The 22,483-nt window shown below is 39.5% G+C and overlaps 3 protein-coding genes across 7 annotated transcripts; 1 reads left to right on the top strand and 2 right to left on the bottom strand.

Moving 5' to 3' along the window:
- Positions 1-381: 381 nt before the first annotated feature.
- Positions 382-11,324, bottom strand: LOC111008108 (heat shock protein). 5 transcript variants are annotated; one of them, XR_015790279.1, is made up of 11 exons: positions 11,028-11,324; positions 10,738-10,839; positions 10,469-10,628; positions 10,154-10,333; positions 8,641-8,775; positions 8,342-8,424; positions 6,953-7,046; positions 6,784-6,865; positions 2,526-2,935; positions 2,365-2,440; positions 382-2,219 (listed from the first exon to the last, which is right to left on the bottom strand). XR_015790279.1 is itself a non-coding variant. In XM_022280691.2 (8 exons), exons 1-8 carry the CDS (start codon positions 11,279-11,281, stop codon positions 6,785-6,787), a joined length of 1,089 nt encoding a protein of 362 aa, XP_022136383.1. In that variant the 5' UTR covers positions 11,282-11,323; the 3' UTR covers positions 6,351-6,784. The 5 variants fall into 5 exon arrangements, 1 of the variants encoding a protein (XP_022136383.1); XR_015790278.1 differs by having other exon boundaries at positions 2,373-2,440; XR_015790281.1 differs by having other exon boundaries at positions 2,373-2,440; positions 10,469-10,588; positions 10,742-10,839; positions 11,028-11,285.
- Positions 735-2,897, top strand: LOC111008477 (L-type lectin-domain containing receptor kinase IX.1). Its single transcript, XM_022281205.2, has one exon. The coding sequence runs from the start codon at positions 735-737 to the stop codon at positions 2,895-2,897; it is 2,163 nt and encodes a 720-aa protein (XP_022136897.1).
- A 9,198-nt stretch (positions 11,325-20,522) lies between the features above and the next one.
- LOC111008329 (protein FAR-RED IMPAIRED RESPONSE 1-like) lies at positions 20,523-21,374 on the bottom strand. The gene has a single exon (XM_022280985.1). It carries the CDS (start codon positions 21,372-21,374, stop codon positions 20,523-20,525), a length of 852 nt encoding a protein of 283 aa, XP_022136677.1.
- Between the last annotated feature and the right edge of the window lie 1,109 nt (positions 21,375-22,483).

The raw sequence follows: 22,483 nt of genomic DNA, 5'->3' as shown, positions 1-22,483 counted from the left end.
CGCTGGGAGATCTCATTACTCCTCCAACTATGATGTTTTATTCCTATTGTTGCCAGTAGAAGGATTTCCAACAACGACACGGGCTTTGTCTATTCATAAGGTCACCACAAAAGTTATACCTTACCTGAAAAAACTTTTTTCACTTATGAGATTTAATTTCTTGAATTGTTTCATTACTTTTATGAGACTTTTCCACGATATTTTATAATAATTTACAGAGATAAACAGGCCAAAACAACGAGCAATTGACCATTTTTTCCTTCTCTTCTAACTAAAATATAAAAGGCTAGAATCCACACATGCACAACGCAATTTCACTAACTTCCCTGTAACAAAACTGAACCAAAGACAGTTTTTTTTGGTGAAGAACCAAAGACAAAGTTAAGTCACTAAAACTAAGTTTAGAGTTTTAATTGATGAAGTTATTAGTTCATGGTTTGATATAAACCGACTATTTCTCCCTTGAAAAGATGTGGCAGGTAAAAGAAAAAACTTTCTGAGAATTTATTTACATGTAGACTTTTATTACACGTCGACTGTGATTCAACAGGAAGATTCCCAAGGGTCCCTTTCGGCTTGGAAAATTTGGGCAAATTCAAGAGCTCCATCGAGTTGCCCTGCTGGAGGGAGGAGAAGAGAGAGAGAGAGAGAGAGAGAGAGAGGCCACTCGAAGACCATCAATATTGTATAAATTCGAGTCTTCTCCTCCATGGCTGCCTTAGATCTCTTCATCCATGTCCCCTATGGAGGTCTCCATTCTCACATGTCCAAACCTTTTCCTCATCATCTTCTTCTACTCTAACTTCTTGTGGAGCATAACCAACTTAGTTTCAATCTCAGCCACCATTTCTTCTGAGAACTTGACGTTCAGCCTCCTTCATTTCGACCCGAATGGCCACGACATTGTTTACGAAGGAGATGCATACTCTTCCAACAATGTCATTCAGCTTACTATAAACCAGAGAGACATGCCTCTCAATGGAAGCGTTGGCCGCGCCACGTACAAAGATCCTCTCCATCTTTGGGAGAATGGCCAGAATAATCTTGCAGACTTCACCACCCAATTCTCCTTCTCCATTGATTCGCAGGGAAGTCACTCCTTTGGTGACGGCTTTGCCTTCTTCCTTGCACCAAATGGCTCGACGCTTTTGCCTGAATCGGGAGGTGGTAACTTCGGTCTCTTGCATTCCAACCAGAGTGATCCAGAGAACTCGAAAGCTAACTTTGTTGCTGTTGAGTTTGATACCTATACAAACAAATGGGACCCATCGGGGAATCACATCGGTGTTGATGTCGGCTCTGTTAGATCTCCAAGCTCTACTTCATGGTGGTGGAGTGACATAGAAAATGGTGGGAAAGTTCAAGCTTGTATAAGTTACAATTCAAGCTCCCACAACTTGACTGTTTTCCTGTTTGATGAAGGAGATTCTGAAGTTCCTCCAAGGAACTCTTCTATTTTCATTTACAATATTGATTTGAGAGAGCATTTACCAGAGTGGGTAACAATTGGCTTCTCGGGATCAACCGGATCCTTATCCGAGATTCATATGATTCGCTCGTGGAATTTCACCTCTAGATTACAAGTTGAAGATGTCACCACCATCAGTCCAGCTAGTTCTCCTAGTTCTCCAGTCAATTCCAAGAAAGGAATCAACATGAAAAGGTTCGGGATCATCTTGGTGGCTGTGGCGTTTTCATTTGCTATGATTCTCGGATTTGCTTGGTTTTGGCTGTGGATGAAGAGAACCAGCCAAAGACAGAGCATGAGAAGGGACCAAGAGGAAGATTTTGAGAAGGAAACAGGGCCAAGGAAGATTTCATATAAAGACTTATTAGCAGCAACCAACAAGTTCAGTGATGAGAATGTGTTGGGACAAGGTGGCTTTGGAAAGGTTTACAGAGGGTTTCTAAACAACAAGGAACTTGATGTGGCAGTGAAGAGAATCACCCCAAACAACCCCCATCAAGGGTCAAGAGAGTTTGCATCAGAAGTCAAAACAATCAGCAAATTAAGACACAAGAACTTGGTAGAGCTCATTGGGTGGTGCTGCAGCAAACACCAAGAATATCTCATAGTCTACAAATTCATGCCCAACAAGAGCTTAGATTTCCACCTCTTTCAGCAAAACAACCTCCTAACATGGGATCACAGATACAAAATCACAGTAGGTTTGGCCTCTGCACTGCACTATCTACAGGAGGAACAAGATCCATACATTCTACACAGAGACATAAAATCAAGCAACATCCTATTAGACGCCGAATTCAACGCCAAGCTCGGCGATTTCGGGCTCGCCAAGCTCGTCGATCATGGAAAACAATCAATAACCACAATTCTACGAGGAACAGAAGGCTACGTCGCACCAGAGTACCTGGAAAGCAGTGTAGCGAGTAAAGAATCCGACATCTACAGCTTCGGCATCGTCTGCTTGGAAATCGCCTGCGGAAAACAAGCCCTGGGAGAAATCAGAGAGGACGGGAAGAAGCGTTTGATAAAGATATCGGAATGGGTTTGGGATTATTACCGAAGAGAGAACGTGATCGAGGCCGCCGACCCAAAACTGCGCCATAACTTCAAGAGAGAAGAGATGAAGCAACTGTTGATCGTCGGACTCGCCTGCGCTCAGTCTGATTTCTCTCTGCGGCCATCCATCAAACAGGTGATCGACATGCTCAACTTCAAAGCGCCATTGCCGAATCTACGATTGGAATATCCAGGATTCTCGAGATCTGCCGTGTTCTTGAGTGCGGAAATGGAATCGTTGCGGCCGCCGTCTAGTATACAGAGCGGCGATTTACAAGGCCAAGCCCCGTTTTCAGGCAAAAGCCTCTCTTCCAAAGCTTCCACTGCTTCTTCCACTTTCTCAAATCTGGGCAAAGATCAATCTCAACTGTGAAATCTTCCTTCTTCTTCCGGGATTCGTTCATTTTTTCTCTGTTGTTGATGTTCTTCATTAGATTCTTGATTTATAAGCTAATCAATTAGTGTGCTACTAGAAAATAAATTTGTATTTTAACATTTTTTTTGATTATAGATGTGTGATGAATCATTCAACTGAGCAATGTTAGAATTTTTTTTATTTTTTTTTATGTTTTTAGATTAGTTATAAATGTAGTTACTTGGAAATGTTTAAGCACATTTTGCCAATTAACTACTACAAATAAATAATGTGCACCTAAAATAGTCAAGTCGAGGTTCATCGTCGAGATTATTGTGACTATCCTCCTTACAGAGATATTGTAGTGGATGTAACTAACTAGCTGAATTCGTTAACATTGAAAAATACTTGACTCTTCGCTATATAAATATTTGATAATTAAGAGAACACTTATAACGATTTTTTAGAAAATTATGAATGGTCAAATATTTAATAGTATTAAAAATAAGATCGCTTTTTACTAATAAGGAGCCAAAGAGCTCATTGAGGGCAATGGTCACATTAACTCTAGTTTAGTTGGAAAGTGCTCACCCACCCTTGCTAATCTCTATTATTTTCTCGTGTGGTTTCGTTGTAACCCCTACATATTGTTGAACCAAAAAAAGAACTTACTATTTATTTTTTGTCGCATTCCAAATAATTTTATCATTTAAGTCTACGTTCAATTTTGAAATTTAGTCTCGAAGCCTTTAGGATTGTGTGTAATCAATTCCTGAACTTTAAATTGTATCTAATACGTCCATAAAGTTTAAAAAATTTCCAATAGATATTTAAACTTTTAATTTTATGTTTTAACCAATCATTATCATATTAAAAAAAATCACAGACCTATTAAAAATAAGATTAAAAGTCATGGTCAAAACACATAAGTCGATTTTGTCCTAATAGGTACATAAATTTTATAAAAGATATTAAATATGACTTATATTTAATTAGACACGTAATTAAAAGTCTAAGCGTAATTTTATTTAAAAAAATAAAAAAATTAAAAGTTTAAAGCTGGTAGAGTTACTCCTTAGTCCTTAGCACACCCACGTACAACTTGTCAATCTCATGATTGGATTTTTGCAGGCTCTCGCTCGCCAAGCCAACGTTAATAAGTATTAAGAATCAAAATATTTTGGGTTGAATCTAAATATTCTTTTTTATTAATATTATTTTCTGAAAAAATGATATTAAAAATGACAAAAATTGGACCAGAACGTGGAATAAAATGGCTGAACGTAGACTTTTTGTGGAGTTTGCCGGTGCTTAGTATGACTTGACTTTGTGTCTTGTAGCCATCCCATCATCTGTAAAAAGTTTTCTAAAATTTCCCTCTTTTTTGCTTTACTAAAAATATTGTTCGAGAATAATAAGCATAAAACCATGGACTTCTTTGACTTTTTCTCCAAGTATGTTTTTTACAAATTAATTCTAAAAATATACCTTTTTTTTAAGAATAATATTCGAAAATAGTTGGTCGAAATGATCCATAAATAGTCATCAAATGTGGTACTTTGTTTGATGCCACACTAAAATTTTTGTTTTAATTCTAGTAGGTTGTCTCTCCAAAGGACCACATGCTAGGTGGCGAAGCAATGTTGGTCATCTCTAGATTTTTTTTATTTTTACTTTTTAATATCTTCCATGTCTCACCTTCTTCCCATGTTTTCTTTTAAAAAAAATCAAACCAAAATCATAATCATAATCTTAAAATAAATCAATTTTAAAAATCAATTTAACTTAAATTTAAATTAAATCTATCATTGAAAAAAATTAAGTCAAATGATATCTTCCCGTAAATACTAATCACAGATATTGAATAAATATTATGTGGAAGCTTAGAATTCAAGTCTAATTGAATTTTTACCGAAGTTGTTCGTGCGGCAAAGGGTAAGCAAATAGTGAAGGTACAATATTATCTATTTTTTTTAAAATTAGATTTAAAATTTAAATGTTTAATAATAATATGGATTTTTTAATTAGTTTGTTTCTAGATTTTTTAGTTAAATCTCATATTTCTTTATAATTGGATTGTTTTAAGATTTTGTTAGTTAAATTGAATTTAAAGTTCGTTTTTTGAAAAAATAATAAAATCTTGGGAGTGCCATATGGGTTGGGAGATTTAGAGGGAGAGAGAAAAAAAAAAAAGTCAAAAGAAGCTTGCTATACGTGTCTACGATCTGCACTACCACCTAACCCTATCAAAAGACGACCAACTATTTTCAAACAGTATTTTTGGAAAATAGTTTGGTGAAGACTATATTTTTGAAAATTTCTTTAACATTATTAAGGAAAACAAATCCAGGACTTGTGTGACTCATAAAGTTTTAAAGTGTTAAATATTGATGTCAATAAAATAATCAAGTCTTAATTTCTCATAGAAATGTTGATGTCGATGGATATGTCTAAAAATTTAAACTTATTAAATACTAATATTGTGTACATAGTGGTGGATCCAGAATTTAATGTCAATGACACAACCACGTATAAATATCAAGTGAGATAAATCAAATTTAACCCTGAATGTAGCTTTTAATTTCATCAAATTGCACTTTGAACCTGAATACATTGTTCGATCTTCATTTTAAACTATAAGGAGTGTTTCAATATATATATATATATATATATATATTTTTTTTTTTTTTGAAATTTTGTTTCAATATTTACACTATAGTAGATTTTCTTTGAAAATTTGTTCTAAAACGTATTTTCGTATGTGTTAAATAAATTACAAAACATATATAATATAAGAAATTAATATAATTTAGGTAAAAAAGGCATTAGAGTCGGTATTTTTGTTAAAATTGGTAAGTTTAATAGAGTTATTTAATTGTCCATTTAGTGCATTTATTAAGCTTGATTTTCATTAAATTAGTATGGTTTTTCTTTTTATTTTTTACATTATTTTTTACTTAATTAAGTAGTAAATTAGTGAAAGTTAAATAGAAGGTAAAAATTACAACACTTATATTCAATAACAAATTCAGAATATGAAAACATATAAATGATATTCAAAATTCTCTTTTTAAGTCATAAAATCCAAACACTATCCAAATACAGTTAAAAATTAAAAAAAAAAAAAAAAAAAAAAAAAAAAAAACTTACCAAACTCATTTGATTCGGTGAACCTGAAAAATATTGAATTTGGATAAGATACCAAAACGTACCCTATATGATTTAGTCTTCAAGTATATGCCAAACTTTTTATTTCCATCTCATTTATTTTAAAATCTTAATTTCACATTTGAAGTATCAAAAACTTTTCAATCAAATCTCTACTAAATGTCACATTGAGTAAAAAAAAATTGATGATTTAACATTTAAAAGGATGGTGTTATCAATAATTTCAAGAACATCACTAATGAAGAGAATTAGGAAAATAGAGAAGATTGGCACAAATAGGAATGTGCAGACTCAATGAGAATGTAATAAATTATGGATGTTATTTGTTTTTGTGTAGCCTTTGTTTTTCTTTCATTATTCCAATGCTATGAGTAGGAAGAAGAATAACTAGTTCACTAATCCTTACACTATAAAAAGTGATTGAATTATCTTAATTTAGAGTTAGTTCATCAAATACAAGTTTTAGTCTAAGTTTTCTACTCTGAAAAACGATGTTGCTTTATAAAAGATCTTTTTTTTTTTTTTGTAATTTAAACTTAAAAACACTTTTGAAATCCTAGTCAAGAATAAGTAGTTTTCTTTAGAGGGGAAAAATTTATGTTGTGGTTAAGAAAAAGGTAACAAAACATAGGTTGTAGATAAATAAGCAAAAAAACAAAACAAAATTGTTATCCAACGGAGCTCTTTTCTAGTATTTGCACCATTTTGAGGAAACTTGAGGTGTAGAATCACAAACCTCAAAACGATCGCCACCTATTGTACTCGTCCATCCTGATCGTAAAAGAACTCGACCTTGGCGAACCCCCACCACCATAGGCCTTCAGGTTTTAGAATGCAAAGAAAAACTCAGTAACTGCACCTCAATAACTTCAATGCCAAGAAATAAGAGTTCAAGAAATGCTCACTTTGGAGACCTCAGATGTGTCGGTAGCACCGTCCGTAGTCCTCAAGCACATTTTAAGATTGTTTCGTTGCATGTATATTACAGCTCCTATAGGCCTGAAGTACTAAACAACATGTGATCTCAAGATAGAAAGAAATTAGAAGCTATGAAAAAATGTTGCAAAATACCACGTTTGGCTACACTACTCTAGAGGTTGTTAGGATATGTTGAAGAAGGTGCTTATGTTTCGAGCAACATTGTTTGATATCCTATGGAATATTTAGAGATATCGACATGGGAGAATAGAAAGTATTTAGAGATATCGACAAGTCTTGAGGAAGTTTGGAATGTGAGTAATACTTACCTCATGACCAGTCAGTCATCGGAAAGCCCAAAAAAATTTGACAGCTGTGTTTAGAAAAGAGAGAGAACTCTCTTCTCTCCCTTTCTTCATTTCTCTCTTCTACCAGTCAAAACATAACAATGGCCACCAAGAGCAATCCGGAGAAAAGTATGATTCTTGGAATACAGTGCATTTTAAAATAATTTCATTAGATCTAATAAGAACCTTGTGTCAGAGTTGAGAATTTTTTTAATCTTTAGTATTCATTTCTATGCTTCTTAATTATTAGGCTTTTTCATCTTAAGTTTTGAAATTATCTTGAAGAAATTTCTCGTAGTTGGCTTTTTCTTTATTTTCTTTGCTCAGCTGTATAGGCCTTTTTCTTTTGTAGGCCCCTCCTTTGTACTTCCATTGTGATCCTGGTTTCTTCCTCTTCTTTTCTTTCTTTCTTTCTCTTCTTCTTTTTTTTTTTTTTTTCTGAGAAAAAATTTTGTAGCAAAGACGACATAATGGGAAGTATAAAGCATAAAATATTTTTAACCGAAGCAGCAAGTAACAATTTGCAAGATAAAAGTGAAGAGTCTAACTGCCATGGCTAGAGTTGAAGAACTGATGTTCTGCTCATTTAACAAAACCATTGTTCCCATAACTTTTTACCTAATTACTATGGATTTATGCAAAAGTAACAGATATGGATCCAGGCCCGTCTTCCATTCATATATTATTGATTCTAATAATTCCAATATGCACAGATTTTGGATGTTTGTATGTATTCTAGGACAAAAATCATCTAGCTAGTTTTGACCTTAGAATATTATTCATTAAGTTTCCTAACAATTAGGATAACTATAGTAAATCATCAACCAGGTTGGTATAACTAGGAAATAATAGCTTTATATGTGGTGGGAGCATCGTCGAGCTCTAATCTCTAAAAGTTCAATGGTCAATTGAATCCACAAACAAATTTCACCATAACTAACCAAATAGGTTAACAGTTGACACCAGAAGAAAATGGCAGTGAGAAACTCCATTCGAACATATTCAGAAAAAAAACTATTAACAATTTACCTCAAACCAGCTGCAGCACTTCTCATACTTAGTTGCTTCCCAATTTCATCGCTCAAGTTGGAACTGCCATCTGCTCTTACTGCCTAAGCACGGATATTGAAATCCTTAGAGATATAAAGTATAGCATGTTCAAGCAAAAAACTTTGAACAAAAGGCTTGAAACTAATGATGTTCAGTATATAAAAGGTTCTTCGCTGGAAAAAAAACAAATGCAAAGTTGGAGAAGGTCTATACTTTACGAGTCCTGGAAAAAAAATTTGAAAGAAATTAGTTGAAAACACATCAAAACATGTTCTTACCAGGCACTCGCCATAAAGTCCCCTGCCCAGACGAATTTTGAAAGTCTTGTCTAGGAATTTGTTTGCAGCATTATCACAAGACGCAATAAAGTCATTTCCCTTGGCAATTAATTCCAAAGAATTCATCTCTAGCAGCTGCAAGAGTATGGTTCAGAGTTAATTTTATATCAAATACAGAAACCTAAATATTTTAAAGTGAAAGGCTGAAAGCTATAACTTGAAGGCAGAGAGAGGGAGAGGAAGATAGCAGCAGATCTATATTTCTACTGCTATATAATGTCAAACTAATGCACATAAGCAGCATTGCCTGAAATAAAAAGACAAACCATCCCTCAAAAATTAAAGGATGTCCTAGATATAAAAGTGCAGAGGTTAAAATGCTTTAATTTTTGTTCAAAAAATTAATTATTGATATTTTAGTTCAGATTATTTTGTATTTCCCGTATTTAGCTTGCACCTGGATATTAATTATTTTATTTCAGTCATATTCAGAATTCCAGTGATTTAAGTTTGTCTGCAGTTCCTAGCTGTCCCTGTTTTCTGAGTATCTATATATCTGTATCAGCTCCTAAAGTACTCACGAACTCTAGCACCCTACAAATACTACAAGGTGAACATGTTTACCTCCTGAAGAAACAACAAATATCAGCTTGTCAACTTCACAAAAAAGCAATCTTCCAGAAGTTGATAAATAGGCAAAACTACATTTATAAAGGACATTATAATACAAATGAAGTGGAAATGATCAACCAAAAATACAATCATGAAGTTGATAAATAGCCTAACCTTAAGTAGTATATTACCTAAAAGGTCTCCTTGATCATGCACACCCTTCAAACTCTTATTAGTTGCCCCCTAGAGCTGTGTTACCATACCACCTACCAATCCAAAAATGTTCTATTTTTCCTAAATTTGTCACTTCTTGCCTCTTTAAAGAGCAATTTCTCTCAGATGGTTTGTTTTTCTCCTGCGTGTGATTGTGAGTGGCCTTTCACATGTTCTTGTTTAAACTAAGATACTTGATTATGCATTTAGAAGATTCATGGAAGCTGGAGCTGCTCGTTGCATAATTGCCAGAGAGAGTGTTCTTGTCTGCGCTATTATCGATGAGCTGAATTAAGATTTTCAAATTGACGAGCTCTTCAAAGGTCCATATTTATAAAAACTCTCAAGTTTCTTAAGAGGTTGTTTAGTAGTTTAATGTTTGTTTTTGTTTTTTCATTGTGGATAGAAACAAGTTTATAAGTTATAGCAGATCTACCTGTAAACTTTTGACAGGTAAATGGTCAATTACATGTCCCTTCTCCAGGTAAAGGGTGAGATAAATTAGATTTGAATCAGAACCGGTTTTGCATTGTGCTAAACGGCATTAAAAACAAAGCTTAAAATTTCCTATAGAATTAATGGAAGATAAGTTGGCATTCCAGTTTATAACTAATTAAAGAAACAAACAACCTAGCTAGGATCAAGATATAAGAAAAATAGAGCTACAATTTTTTAGAACAGCCCAAACCTGTTCATACATGTATGGGTTAGTGATACAGTTCAATTTTGATCGCCACTCACTGAGCCCAATGTTGAATGCCCTAATACCAGGTAAGCTCCACCTTCGGAGATCCCCATCCTCAATGTACTTGAGAACCATTTCAACTCGACTTCTATCTTTCGGTTCTAGAAGGTCTGCAACAGAGCCCTGATCATGAGATGAGCGAAACAAAACAGTAAGCCAACATTCAAAATTCTCAGATAAAATTCTCAGATATTTTTTTATCTCGAGGAACAACCAAATGAGCTAATGAAACATGACTACAAGTACATTTTCACTTACACAAGGAGTTTCCATATCTACAAGTCTAGTGGAGAAATATTCATACACAGCTGCAGAGCTACTCTTCTCGAGATTTACATGAATTGACGTATTCTTAGTCTGATATTCTGTAGGGATAATCTGTGGAAGTGATGATTTACGGTGATCGAAACATAGGACCCTAATTCAATTAGCAAAATCAAGATTGCTCAATAAACCCGAATTATCTTCAAAATACAATTTTTTTTTAATTAAAGTGGATCGGAGATTACAGTGCAAAATCAACTTACTCACATGTGGGTCGCCGTGAAATGGTGGCAGCAAATCCCTTCGGACCCAAGAAGTCAAGAAAATAGCATCGCTCAAGCCCTTCAACATATAAATCATCAATCCTGTAAAATAGAAAAATAACAATAACAGAAGTTTGAAGCTGAATATAATAACTACTGCGTCCATAATTCAAGTGATATTCAGCTCTGAATGATTGAGTACTTTGTTAAACAACCAATCACTTAAAGCAGCATTAGAGACAGCGAGATCTTGGTGAAACAAGCGGAGGATTAAGAGAAAGCGATGGAACCTGAGAGGCGCGACGGAAGAGAAAGGCAAAACGAGGCAAGGGAGATGAAGACGAGTATGAAACAAGTGTGCGAAGAGGGCCGAGAATGCGCCAGAGAATGAGGGATAGTTGTAAAGCACCACATTGGGAACTCTCTGTTCCGCAGCTCTGGCTATGGCTTCCAAAGCAGCATCAGAACGGAAGCTCCGAAGTCTCGAATATGGCGATAATCCGGAAGAAGCCCCTCCCCCTTTTCGGAGAAGCAGGGGAACCATGGAAGGGCTTAGAAAATTTTAAGAACTAAATGATGTAGAATTTTAAATCTAAGGTTTAAATAATATCATTTTGTGGAAAAGTTTGAAACGGAAATGTCGGCATTTTTTTTAAATAATGTTTTTACTTAAACATTTTTAAATTAACGCTTCATTCAATAAAATTAAAGAAAAAATATTCTTTTGAAACTTATTCTATTTGTGAAAATTTCCCTCCAGACGACCACATTGACGTGACGCTATATTGACACCATGTATATATATATTTTTTAATCAAGACATGGTCGTCTCTTACCATGTGTTGGCCCGCATTTGTGGTCGTTTCGACTAGAGCGATACGGCCACAGGACATTGACTATTAGGAAAAAATAAAATATTATTATGTATTATATAGCGCCACATCATTGTGGTCGTGACCACTGCTGAAAATGACAAGAGACGATCAAGTGGGGGGAAATTTTCACAAACATTATTTTTTAAATAAGTTAAAAAAAATAATTTTTTCTTTAATTTTATTTAATGAAGCATTATTTTAAAAATAAGTTTAAATAAAAACATTATTTAAAAAAAAATCTAAAATGTCGTGGTCTCAATTTCATAGAAACATGGATAAAATATCGATTGATATTTATGTAAAAATTAGAAAAATTAAAAAAAATCATAAAAAATATTTAAATTAACAAATAAATATTTTCCTATTTTTAAATTAGTTAAAAATAATTCATATTAATATTATATATATATTAATAATATTTTGTTGATATTTTTCATATTTTATCGATCTTTTTGTACTATGATGAAAATGTCGATTTACCCTTCATGTCGATGTCAAACCTGTTTATGCAAGGGTCTACACAATGATAATTCACGAACCAAGCTCGAACCCGGTCTCTGGCTCGACCTGAACACAAGAGGGTAAACACTCCGACGCTCAAGTCAGTATAGGTCGGACTCTGTATCTAGTTCGAGGTGAGATTCGATACCTGAGCGTGAAATGAGGCCCTCTATTTATAGGTGGGAGATCCGACAGTACACACGACCGGCGGTTACATGTTTTTCTTCATGTCGGACCTGTCGGGTTCCGAGTAGATCGAACCCCAAACAGATCAGACTTCGGCATGTATACTTAACCTATTCCTGATGGGTGAACCCGACCTCTTTGGCAGGGCCGAGGTGGACCTAGGATATTTAATCCTTGAACACCAGTGAGCGTTTTCCACGTGTCCAAGGTATTTTTACCCCCAAACATTGGCCCCCTCTCTGTCAGGTTCGACCTCGACCTAGCAGAGAAGTTGATCCGAATCAATTTTGGACACGTGGCGATTTTTAATTCGTAAGAAGAATATGACCGTTGCGGAAGACGTTTCGATCTGCCAGGTTGTCGGAACACTCAAGTATTTCGTCGTTACAAATTTCGAGGTAATTCTAGCCGCTCGTTTATTACACATGTACGGCGCAGAGGGTTTTCCGATTAGCTATAAATAGTTCAGAGACTTCAGGTCAAACCTTACGTTCCCTGAATTTCTGGCGTTCGATCTGAAACCAGCTCGAACCCTTTGTAGGTCAGTTACTTTCCCTTGTTTTTAATCTTCTTTTCAAATATGGTAGTTTTCTTGTCTTCCCCTTCCAGTAGCGATAGCCTAGGTAGTGCAGGTCGGACCATAAGTAGTTCGCCCCCCAAACCAAGTGATTCTGGGGAGGACTTAGCTCTTAGGTTGGAGTCCGAGCTGGAAGAGATAGAGAACTTTAGGTTTTCGGACGATGGGGAGGATAGTGACACTTCCACCTCGGGCCAGGGTTTGGAATACCCTTCTAAAATGCCCGAGCATTATCTCGGACCCCTCCGTAGGGGGTTTAAAATTAAAAACAACATCCTCCTCAGGATTCCGGAGGAAGGGGAAAGAGCTGACAATCTTCCAGAGGGATGGGTCACTCTTTACTTAAAAATGTTTGAGTACGGCCTCAGACTTCCCCTTCACCCTTTTACCTAGGAGTTCCTCAACCGAACTGGATTGGCCCCTGCTCAAGTGGCCCCCAACGGGTGGGGTGTCATTTTTGCGTTGGCCATCCTTTTCTGGTTGCGAGCTCGGGACGTGGACGAGGGCGAGCTGCTGAACATTGAGCAGCTTCTTGGATGCTTCGAAGCCAAAAGGATTGCTAAGAAGCCTGGTCGGTACTACATGTGCACAAGGAAAGACGCGGGTGGTATAGTCAAGGGGTCGACCTCCATCAAAGGATGAGTAGGGAAGTGGTTCTTTACCTCTGGGGAATGGCTGGCAAAGGACGAGTCAGGTCGTACCTTCTTTGATGTTCCCACTAGGTTTGGGAACTTAGGTATGGAGTCTTTTTTGCTTCCTTTCCTTTTAATTTTTTGCCTCTACATCTAACCCGAACCTTCGTTTGCTTTGTGCAGTATCAATCAAACCAATTCTCGAGCTCACTCAAGCCACCTTCGACACCTTCAAGTACTACAAGGATCACTTCCCAAGGGGCCGGAAGATCGGAACTTTGGTCACTGACAAGTTGCTCCTAGAGTCGAGGCTATTGGATTACAACCCTTTAGTTCGTCAGATCGAAGCTTCAAGGCCAAACTCCAAACTCGGTAAGTCGAGTTCAATCTCATTTTGAATTTATATAGCAACTTCCATTTCTGACATCTCGCTTTAAATGTTTTGCAGTGATAGTGTGCGGGTTTACTGGCAGTGTGAAGCGCAAGTCCAAGGGCCGTGCTCACGCCCTTAAATCCGTGGTGGGTACAGAACCTGCGACCCCTGTCGTGCCACGAACTGAGGCCCATGGTAACGCTGAACCATCCTCTGAAATTCCCACCCCCGTGGTAGAGCTGGACTTAACTAGAGATCAATCCGGAGAGAAGCGCTCAAGAGAGGAGTCCGAGGCACTGAATGTATCTCCCTTGAACGAGGCGAGGGGAGACTCTCCTTTGAGGAGGAGAAGAAAGAAGAAAAAAACCTCCTCTTCCTCGGAGGTCGGAGCTCGTGGGACCCTGCCTACGAGCTTTGCTGATTTGGTGGATGACCCCGAAGCTCGGATGGGGGGAACATCCGACGTAAGGATGCGGTTCAGGATGGAACCGTCAAGCTCCAGGGTGAAGGACCAGGTGTCTCGCATCTCGGCCGCGTGCTTGGACCGTTGTCTTAGGAGAGCATCCAAGTTTGTAAGTGATTCTAGGTCCGTGCTACAGAGGACAATTGACAACGCTGCCGAGGTAAAACTTGCTTTTGTATATGCTCTTATTATTTATTTTCTCAATTTATAGTTCGGTTTAACCATTGGTTATTTTCTTTGACTTTCATAGGTGTTCGTCGCCTCAATCCATTCAGCGTTTATGATCAAAGCCGAGCTGGATGGGAGGGAGGCCTTGGCAGCAAAAGAGAAGGAGAACTCTTATGCTGCCTTAGAGGCTGCCACCACCATGAAGGGCGAGCTACTGAAGGCTCGTTCCGAGGTGGATATCTTGAAGGCCGAGGTGGATGCCAAGGCCGAGCTTATGAAGAAGGAGGGTGAGAAACACAAGGCCCACCTCCGAGCAGCCCATGCTATCACCAAAGGGCTGGAGAAGGAGAAATTCCAGCTCCTAAAAGAGAAGGACAACCTTACTCAAGTCCTTGAGTAGAAGGATGCCTCAATTGGGCGCCTTACGACCGAGCTCAAAGACATGAAGGAACGTCTCACCAATGGTGCTCTGTTGGAGGAAACATTCAGGCAACACTCAGACTTCGATGGGTTTGCTAAAGACTTCAGCGATGTCGGCTTCAAGTTCCTGATGAAGGGCATTGCTGCTGACATGCCCCACCTCCAGCTCGACCTCGGCGATCTGAAGAAGAGATATGCTGAGAAATAGGCCTCTGGGCCTAACAACACTCCAGGCCCCCATTCTTTGGTGGAGAAGTACGTCAAAGAGCTGGACTCTGACTACTCCGATCTTGAGGAAGAAAGCGCCTCTAGTCAAGAACAGGTCGAGGTCGGCACCACCCAGGAGGAGGTCCCTTCGCAGCAGGGTGGATCTCATGATATAAACCTTCTGGGCTCCCAAGGCGAACTTTCTTCTCACCTCGGGAGTAGCTAAGCTTTTGGGTATATTGTTGTTTTTTTATTTCTTTTTGTAAGCTTTTGGGCAGAGCTGCAAGGTATACAAGTCTTGGCTCTGTACTTTAATCAATGAAATCTCTTATTCCTTCATTTTTGTGCATCTAGCTCTGTCTCTTTCTTCAACTATTCTTCCCTTATGATCTTAGTTTCGCAACTCTGAACTACTATATGAATAGTTTTACCTCGCATTTCTAAGGGAAATTGGGATTTTTGACCCATTCCAATAACTACTTTAGACTTTTGACCCCCTTTTGATTTTTACCTATTTATGACCCCTCCACCTCAGATTTCTGACCCCTCCCCTGATTTTGCTTGGTAAAATTACTAAGTTACCCTCAATTTAAAAAAAGAAATCAAACCCAGCCCTCCCCTCCTTTCCCTCCTTGTCTCGGTCCTTCCCCTCCCTCATTCACTATCTCGTTGTCCATTCCAGTCTTCATCCCGGTCTCTCCCTCACAACCAGAAAGTTCATCTCCGTCGTTTCTTCTTCGTCTCCCTCACTTCGTCTCTATAAGAGCTTTCCCCCTTCCCTAATTGAGGTAATTTTTCTTTCGAACTCGCGATCTTATTGTGAATGATTTTCTACCTTTTTTTTCTTCGTTCTTTGCGTGGGTGTGAATGATTTCAACCTTCGGCTCTATCTGAAGTAGCCAAGGTTATTATGAAGTTTGATTTATTGTTGCTTCCATTGTTTTGTTTTAATTTTTGACTTTCAGGGTTCCATCTCAGCTTTAAGCCCGGTGGATTTAGGACCGGGATGAAACCCTGAAAGTCCATTCCAGAAGGATGGACTTTCTGGATTCCATCTCGGGCCTCATCCCGGTTTGAAATAGACCGGGATGAAGACCGAGATGGTATCCAGAAAGACCATCCTTCTGGAATCCATCTTGGGACTCATCTCGGTTCGAAATGGACCAGGACGAGGCCCGAGATAGAATCCAGAAAGTCTTTCTAGATTCCATCTCGGGCCTCGTCCCGGTCCATTTCAAACCGGGATGAGTCCCAAGATGGATTCCAGAAAGTCTATTCTTCTTTCTGGATTCTATCTCGGGCCTCGTCCTGGTCCATTTCGAACCGGGATGAATCCCGAGATGGAATCCAGAAAGAAAGATGGACTTTCTGGAATCCATCTTGGGACTCATCCCGGTTCAAAATGGACCGAGACGAGGCCCGAGATGGAATCCAGAAAGTCCATATCTTGTACTTCGACTTTCTGGATTCCATCCCAGGCTTCAACCCGGTCCGTTTCTAAGCAATATTGTTTTGTTTCGTTACAGGAGACATGAATATGACACTTAAGATCAACCAAGACGACTGGTTCCCGGCCGCGCTGTCAAATCTCGCTCACGTAGGGAAAACCTCTTCTCGTCTTAAGGCTAGGTTAACTCCCTCTCAGTTAGACATGTTTAGTCAAACATGTTTTGGTCCGATTTTAGGGATGAATGTTGTATTTAACGGTTCGTTGCTCCATCACCTGTTGCTTAGAGAGGTGGAAGAACCTAGAGACGACCTCATTAGCTTTAACCTATTCGGGAATAGGGTCTCTTTTGGGAAGCGGGAGTTCGACCTAATAACCGGTCTTAGACACACCATGAATAGGGTAGATGAGGATGTTCGTAACCGGGGACTTAGAATTCTGTATTTTCAAGACAAGGCGAGTGTGAAGTGTTCGGAGTTGGAGAAAAATTTTTTAGAACACACATTCGAAAATGACGAGGACGCTGTGAAGATTGCTATAGTGTACTTCATAGAGCTTGCCATGATGGGCAAGGAAAGGAAGCAGAAAATGGACACGAGCCTCCTTGGGATTGTGGATCAGTGGGAAGTTTTCTGTAATTATGACTGGAGTTCAATGATTTTTGAAAGGACTCTCTGGAGCTTGAAGAACGCTCTGAAGGACAAGGTCTAGGCGTACAAACAGAAGGTCGCTATGGACTCGATCCATGTTGAGACGTATAGCTTGTATGGGTTTCCATACGCTTTTCAGGTTAGTGAAATTTAAATGTAATTTATTATATATTTATGTACCTGTGAAATACCGTAGAGTCTAACTTGACGTGACTGCAGGTTTGGGCATACGAGACAATATCAACCTTGTCGACTCGAGTAGCATTGAGGCTGAATGACGATGCTATTCCTCGTCTACTTAGATGGTCCTGCACCTATTCGCGTGCTTTTAATGTTTTGGAGCGAGAGGTCTTCGAGAACGTCAAGGTGAGTACAACATGTTCTTATTGTTTTTAGTATTTAATATTAAAATTGACCTAACTATTTGTGTTATACAGTCGAAGGTTGTAGTTCGTTTGGAGGCGACTGATGTCGAACGACAGCACATGGCTCGTGTTATGCATCCACCAGTGACCCCTGTCGGACCTCCTGCACCCACAAAACTTGCTACAGAACCACTGTCTACTACTTCCACCACTCAGAAGTCTCTCGTTACTGGTGAGGTTGGGGATCCAGTTGAGCTCGATGATGTAGCAAAGGATGCTTCCCCAGTGGTTGATCATGTAACAGACGATATTATTGGGATCGATGAAGGACAAGATCAATTGTTGCCACAGAAAGGGACGAAGAAGAAGAAGAAGAAGTCAAAGCATAAGTGGAGTCGGGAGCTGCGGAGGCTCGGCGACAGAGTGACAGCCATTGGGACAACTCTGACGGGCATGACGACTGACATAAAGGACATAAAGAAGTTTATGAAGAGGCTAACAAAGGTAAGGGTTATTGTATTATCTGAATTTCTTGTTCGCATCCGTATATTTATAATTTTTATTACGTAGGTTATGTCGAAGGGCCAGAATAAATATGATAGAAGGGGCGGTGGGCCGGATTAGGATGGTTCTTCAGGCGGACGTGATCCGAGTGGGCGTAACGAGGAGGATCCAAAGACTGGGAAAGAGCCGAAGACAGGGGACGAGCCGATGATGGACGAGGATCCGAAGAATTGTGAAGAACCCGCCGACGTCACCGAGAGTGACGTGGAGATAGATCACGCTCCTACCATTGTTGGAGCTACCCAGGAGGTCCCAAGTGGCCACCCTAGTCCGGCCGACGTAATTGAGGTATTTCTGTAACGATACTAACTTTTTTACGTTAACCTAACTTTATTTACTTAAAGCAAATGTTCGTCCATTTTTAGGATCTTACTCTAGGTAAGTGCGCCAGTGACGGGGAGGCAAGTAAGGGGCAGATGGTTAACGTACCAACACCGCAATCCGCAGGTGCCACCGAGAAAGCAAATTGATAGGACAGAAGGTCGACCCCTACCCTTATCACATAGAAGAACTCCACACATGACCGTTGTTAAGGTAACTCCAACGTCCAACTCCAACTCCAACATCATTAAGTCTTGTATTGAACTTCTTTTATACTTGTTACAGGTTGAACTTGAGTTTATTGAAGGCCCACTTGGCCAGGGTCTTTGGAAGAGGAAATATTCGTGGAAGTTGTGGGCCATATGCACGCCGACCGGCCAACGTGGTATCAAAGTTCAAGCGTACGACCCTACATGCCCCATCCCACCGCTTCTGGACGAGGGGTTTCAGAAATGGATGGACGACCCATCAACCGACGGCAATTCCCGTTCAACGTCCGTCGGGATCAAATATAAGAGTTGGTTTGGCCTGCTCCTGGATCCTGAGTTTCAACTCGACGACAAGGTTAGTGAAGTTTAGAAGCAGCAAAGTTGTTTTTAATTATAGACTTATACTTTTTATAATGTCACATGCAGTATATCGACTCGTTCATGATGTTAACGGCGAGGAAGGTTGAGAAGTGTAAACATCTATTGCGCGTGCGATTCGCAATAGGCGACGTACTTCTATCCGTAAGTTCGGCTTACCTTTCACCCATGTAACGAACGATATTACTTCGATTCGTGAATGACGTTTGTGGGGGTTTTTTTTATTGCAGAACTTGCTACAACGAACAGACGGACCATATGCAGCTATGAAGCCGGGTGTCCTGCCGTCGAAATGTACGTATGATTGGAGGCAAGAGCGTACCATCTTTCGGTACGTGCTTGGTCGACAATCAGACTACGACACCCCATGGAGCGAGGCCGATATCGTGTATACGCCGATGAATATTGGCGGCAACCACTGGGTCATGATTGGGATTGATCTTGTGGAGGGTGATTTAACCGTATGGGACTCACTGCAGTCTATCACCCCGTTGGATGATCTCGAGAAGGCGCTCAAGCCAATGTGCACGATAATCCCGGCGATTCTTCATTGGAGCGGGATGCTCGCACTTCGGCCTAACCTGCCCACGGTGCCGTGGAGGGTCCGAAGACGTACTGTACCTCAGCAAGCCGGGTTCACCAGATTGCGGCATATTTTGTGTTAGATTTTTCGAGTACGATGTAACTGGGTCAAAGATGGACACTTTGACTCAAAGTAACATTTCTTTATTTCGTCGTCAATATGCTGTACAAATGTGAGCTCGCAGACCTTTTTTTAGTTGTAATTATTCTTTGTATCGATTTCTTTTGCACCGACCTAAATATAACCTATCATAATTTGTTTTAGCATACTTATTTTTAGCTGTAGTCACTGATGAACAGTAACATAACATAAAACACGTTTGTAATCATATATGAAAGAATAGCAACCTATTGTTCATGCATGTGCATGGATTCTTACTTGCGGTACAAGCTACCTATTCATATCTACCAAAATACAATGTATTAGTCCTTCTAATAAACTTTTGTTTGAGGTACATAAATGTCTACATATTACAACGTAAATAGCCATAATATTGCTACACAGTATTTAGTGGTTCGCGACAAGTTTTACGATTGTGTCCCGACGTACCACATCGACTGCACTTGCGCGGTGGACGGACCTCGCCTGTGGAAGGAATCCTCACCGTTTGTCGCCGTCCAACCTTAACGACCTTCTTCGGTGGTTGAACATCGATATTCACAAACCCCGGAGAACTCTTCCATGTTGAGGATGAACCCACTGGAAATATTGGTTCTGCATATGCCAACATCCAGTTGTTGACCGTGTACGCCTCATCGCATAGTGTGTACGGATTTATGCTACGAGAACTGGCTGCAGCAATAGCATGGGAGCACGAGACTTTAAAATAATCAAACTCCCGACAAGTACACGTCTGCGATTGCAAGTCAACGTCCCCAGAGGTTCCCGTCGCGTACCTCAAAATTAAACTGGTCGATGTTCATAACAATGTGTCTCCGTGCATTATCCGGAGCTTCGGCAATCATTTCCTCTGCGTAGTCAGACAACGTACTCTGACGTGAAGAAGCAAGCGTCCGACGTTCGTAGAACCACCTCTGCAACACACCTCTGATATGATCAAGTAATGCGATGACTGGCAACTTACGTGCATGCGTGAAAAGGGCATTAACGGACTCTGCAATATTGGTGGTCATCTGTGAGTATCTTAGTTTCGTCTGAAAGCAGCGAGCCCATCGTTCCTTTCCTATAGCTTCCAGATATTCCCTCACTCCTGGGTGTGCGCACAGTTGGACCCAGTTCTCATTGAAATATGACTCGCGAAATGCTTTCGCAGCCTTAAAAAATAATGCCTCCAACGCGGGCGTTTTAAATTTGGCCAGCAAGCTCATATTTAGATGATGTATACAAAAGCAATGAAATGCAGTAGGAAATACCTCATCAATCGCTTTACAAATGACGGCATGTCGATCAGAAATGAAGACCAAATTCTGAACGGTGTCGACAACACTCTTCAATTGAGTCATAAACCATACCCATGATGCGACGCTCTCACTCCCGACTACTGCAAAAGCAACTGGGTATATTTGGTTATTCGCATCAACAACAGAAGCAGTTAGTAATACACCTTCGTACTTCCCTTTAAGGTGTGCCCCGTCAATAACCAAAACTGGTCGAATGCAACACATAAAACCTCTAATTGATTGACTCATGGCCACGAAGACATATTTGAAGTACTTGCTATCATCCAACTCCAATTCAAATATAGTACCTGGATTCATGATTTTCACGGCTTCCCCATAAGCGGGTAGTAGCCCGTACGATGAAGCTGGATCCCCTCTGATAAGTCGGAGTGCTTCTTCGCTCAAACGTCAGGCCTTGTCGTAACTCATATTTACACCATACTCCTCACGAATATCTTGCATGATGTCCTTCGGCCTGTACGTGCAAGAAACATCAGTAAACTTTGATTGTACTAGATGACCGACCACCCAACTCTTCGCCTGACGATGATCCTGTTTCATAACGGCACCATTGCACTTATAGTGGACTGCGATATATTTCTTTATCTTAAACAGATTGCAATCTCTAATCTTAGTGGCTCTAAGTTGCCACGTGCAAGTAGGATCGATGCATCGCAGCAAGTATAGTTCCGGCGTAGACTTCTTCACTCGAAACTGAAAGTTCTTCCGCAATGCAAGTAAATGCATTTTCATAACTAGTTTCTTCTTTGAGTCGAATACGTCACCCTCCTTAACATCATTGGTGTCAGCCGATTGGACCATGGCTTGCAATCTATCACCTTCTAACTGACCGGTGACTCTATTGCTTGCCATTTCATGGACGGCGTCTACAGGATATTCAGCCATTGTATTATGAATTGTTACCTTTTCATGCTCATGTTGCACATCAAGTCGATCACTGGTGTACTCATTTCCATATTCCCCTTCGTCGTCTCCTTCTCCCATGTCGGTCATTGGACGATATGATTCATCACTATCTTCATCCACATTTTCACTTCCATTCCACAAGCCAGGCACATCCCAATCATATGCCCTATCATCTCCTAAATTACAAGGAACAACATCTGACCCTAACGGTGTGAGAGATGCTATATCATGACCAATATGACCAAAGTAGGGGTGGTGGGTGGGAAGAAGAGGGGTTCGACGACGAGGACGGAACTGACGGACTTGAAAATGAGGGTCTCGGAAATAAGGGTTTTGCAAATGGGAGGGCACAAGCTGAGGGAATAGAAACATTGGACACGTGTTGGCCTAAATAATATGGGAAAGAAGGCATGTACGGTTCATTCTGATGTACCTTCTTTGGCACGGTAGATATGTATAGCGGCAATTCAGAGACATCTTCACCAGTCAAGAAGAAAGTC

The sequence above is a fragment of the Momordica charantia genome (genome assembly GCF_013281855.1).
Source record: "Momordica charantia cultivar OHB3-1 chromosome 4 unlocalized genomic scaffold, Mcharantia_2.0 BLBB01000004.1, whole genome shotgun sequence".
NCBI lineage: Eukaryota > Viridiplantae > Streptophyta > Magnoliopsida > Cucurbitales > Cucurbitaceae > Momordica > Momordica charantia.
This window is presented reverse-complemented; position numbering and strand designations above follow the sequence as displayed.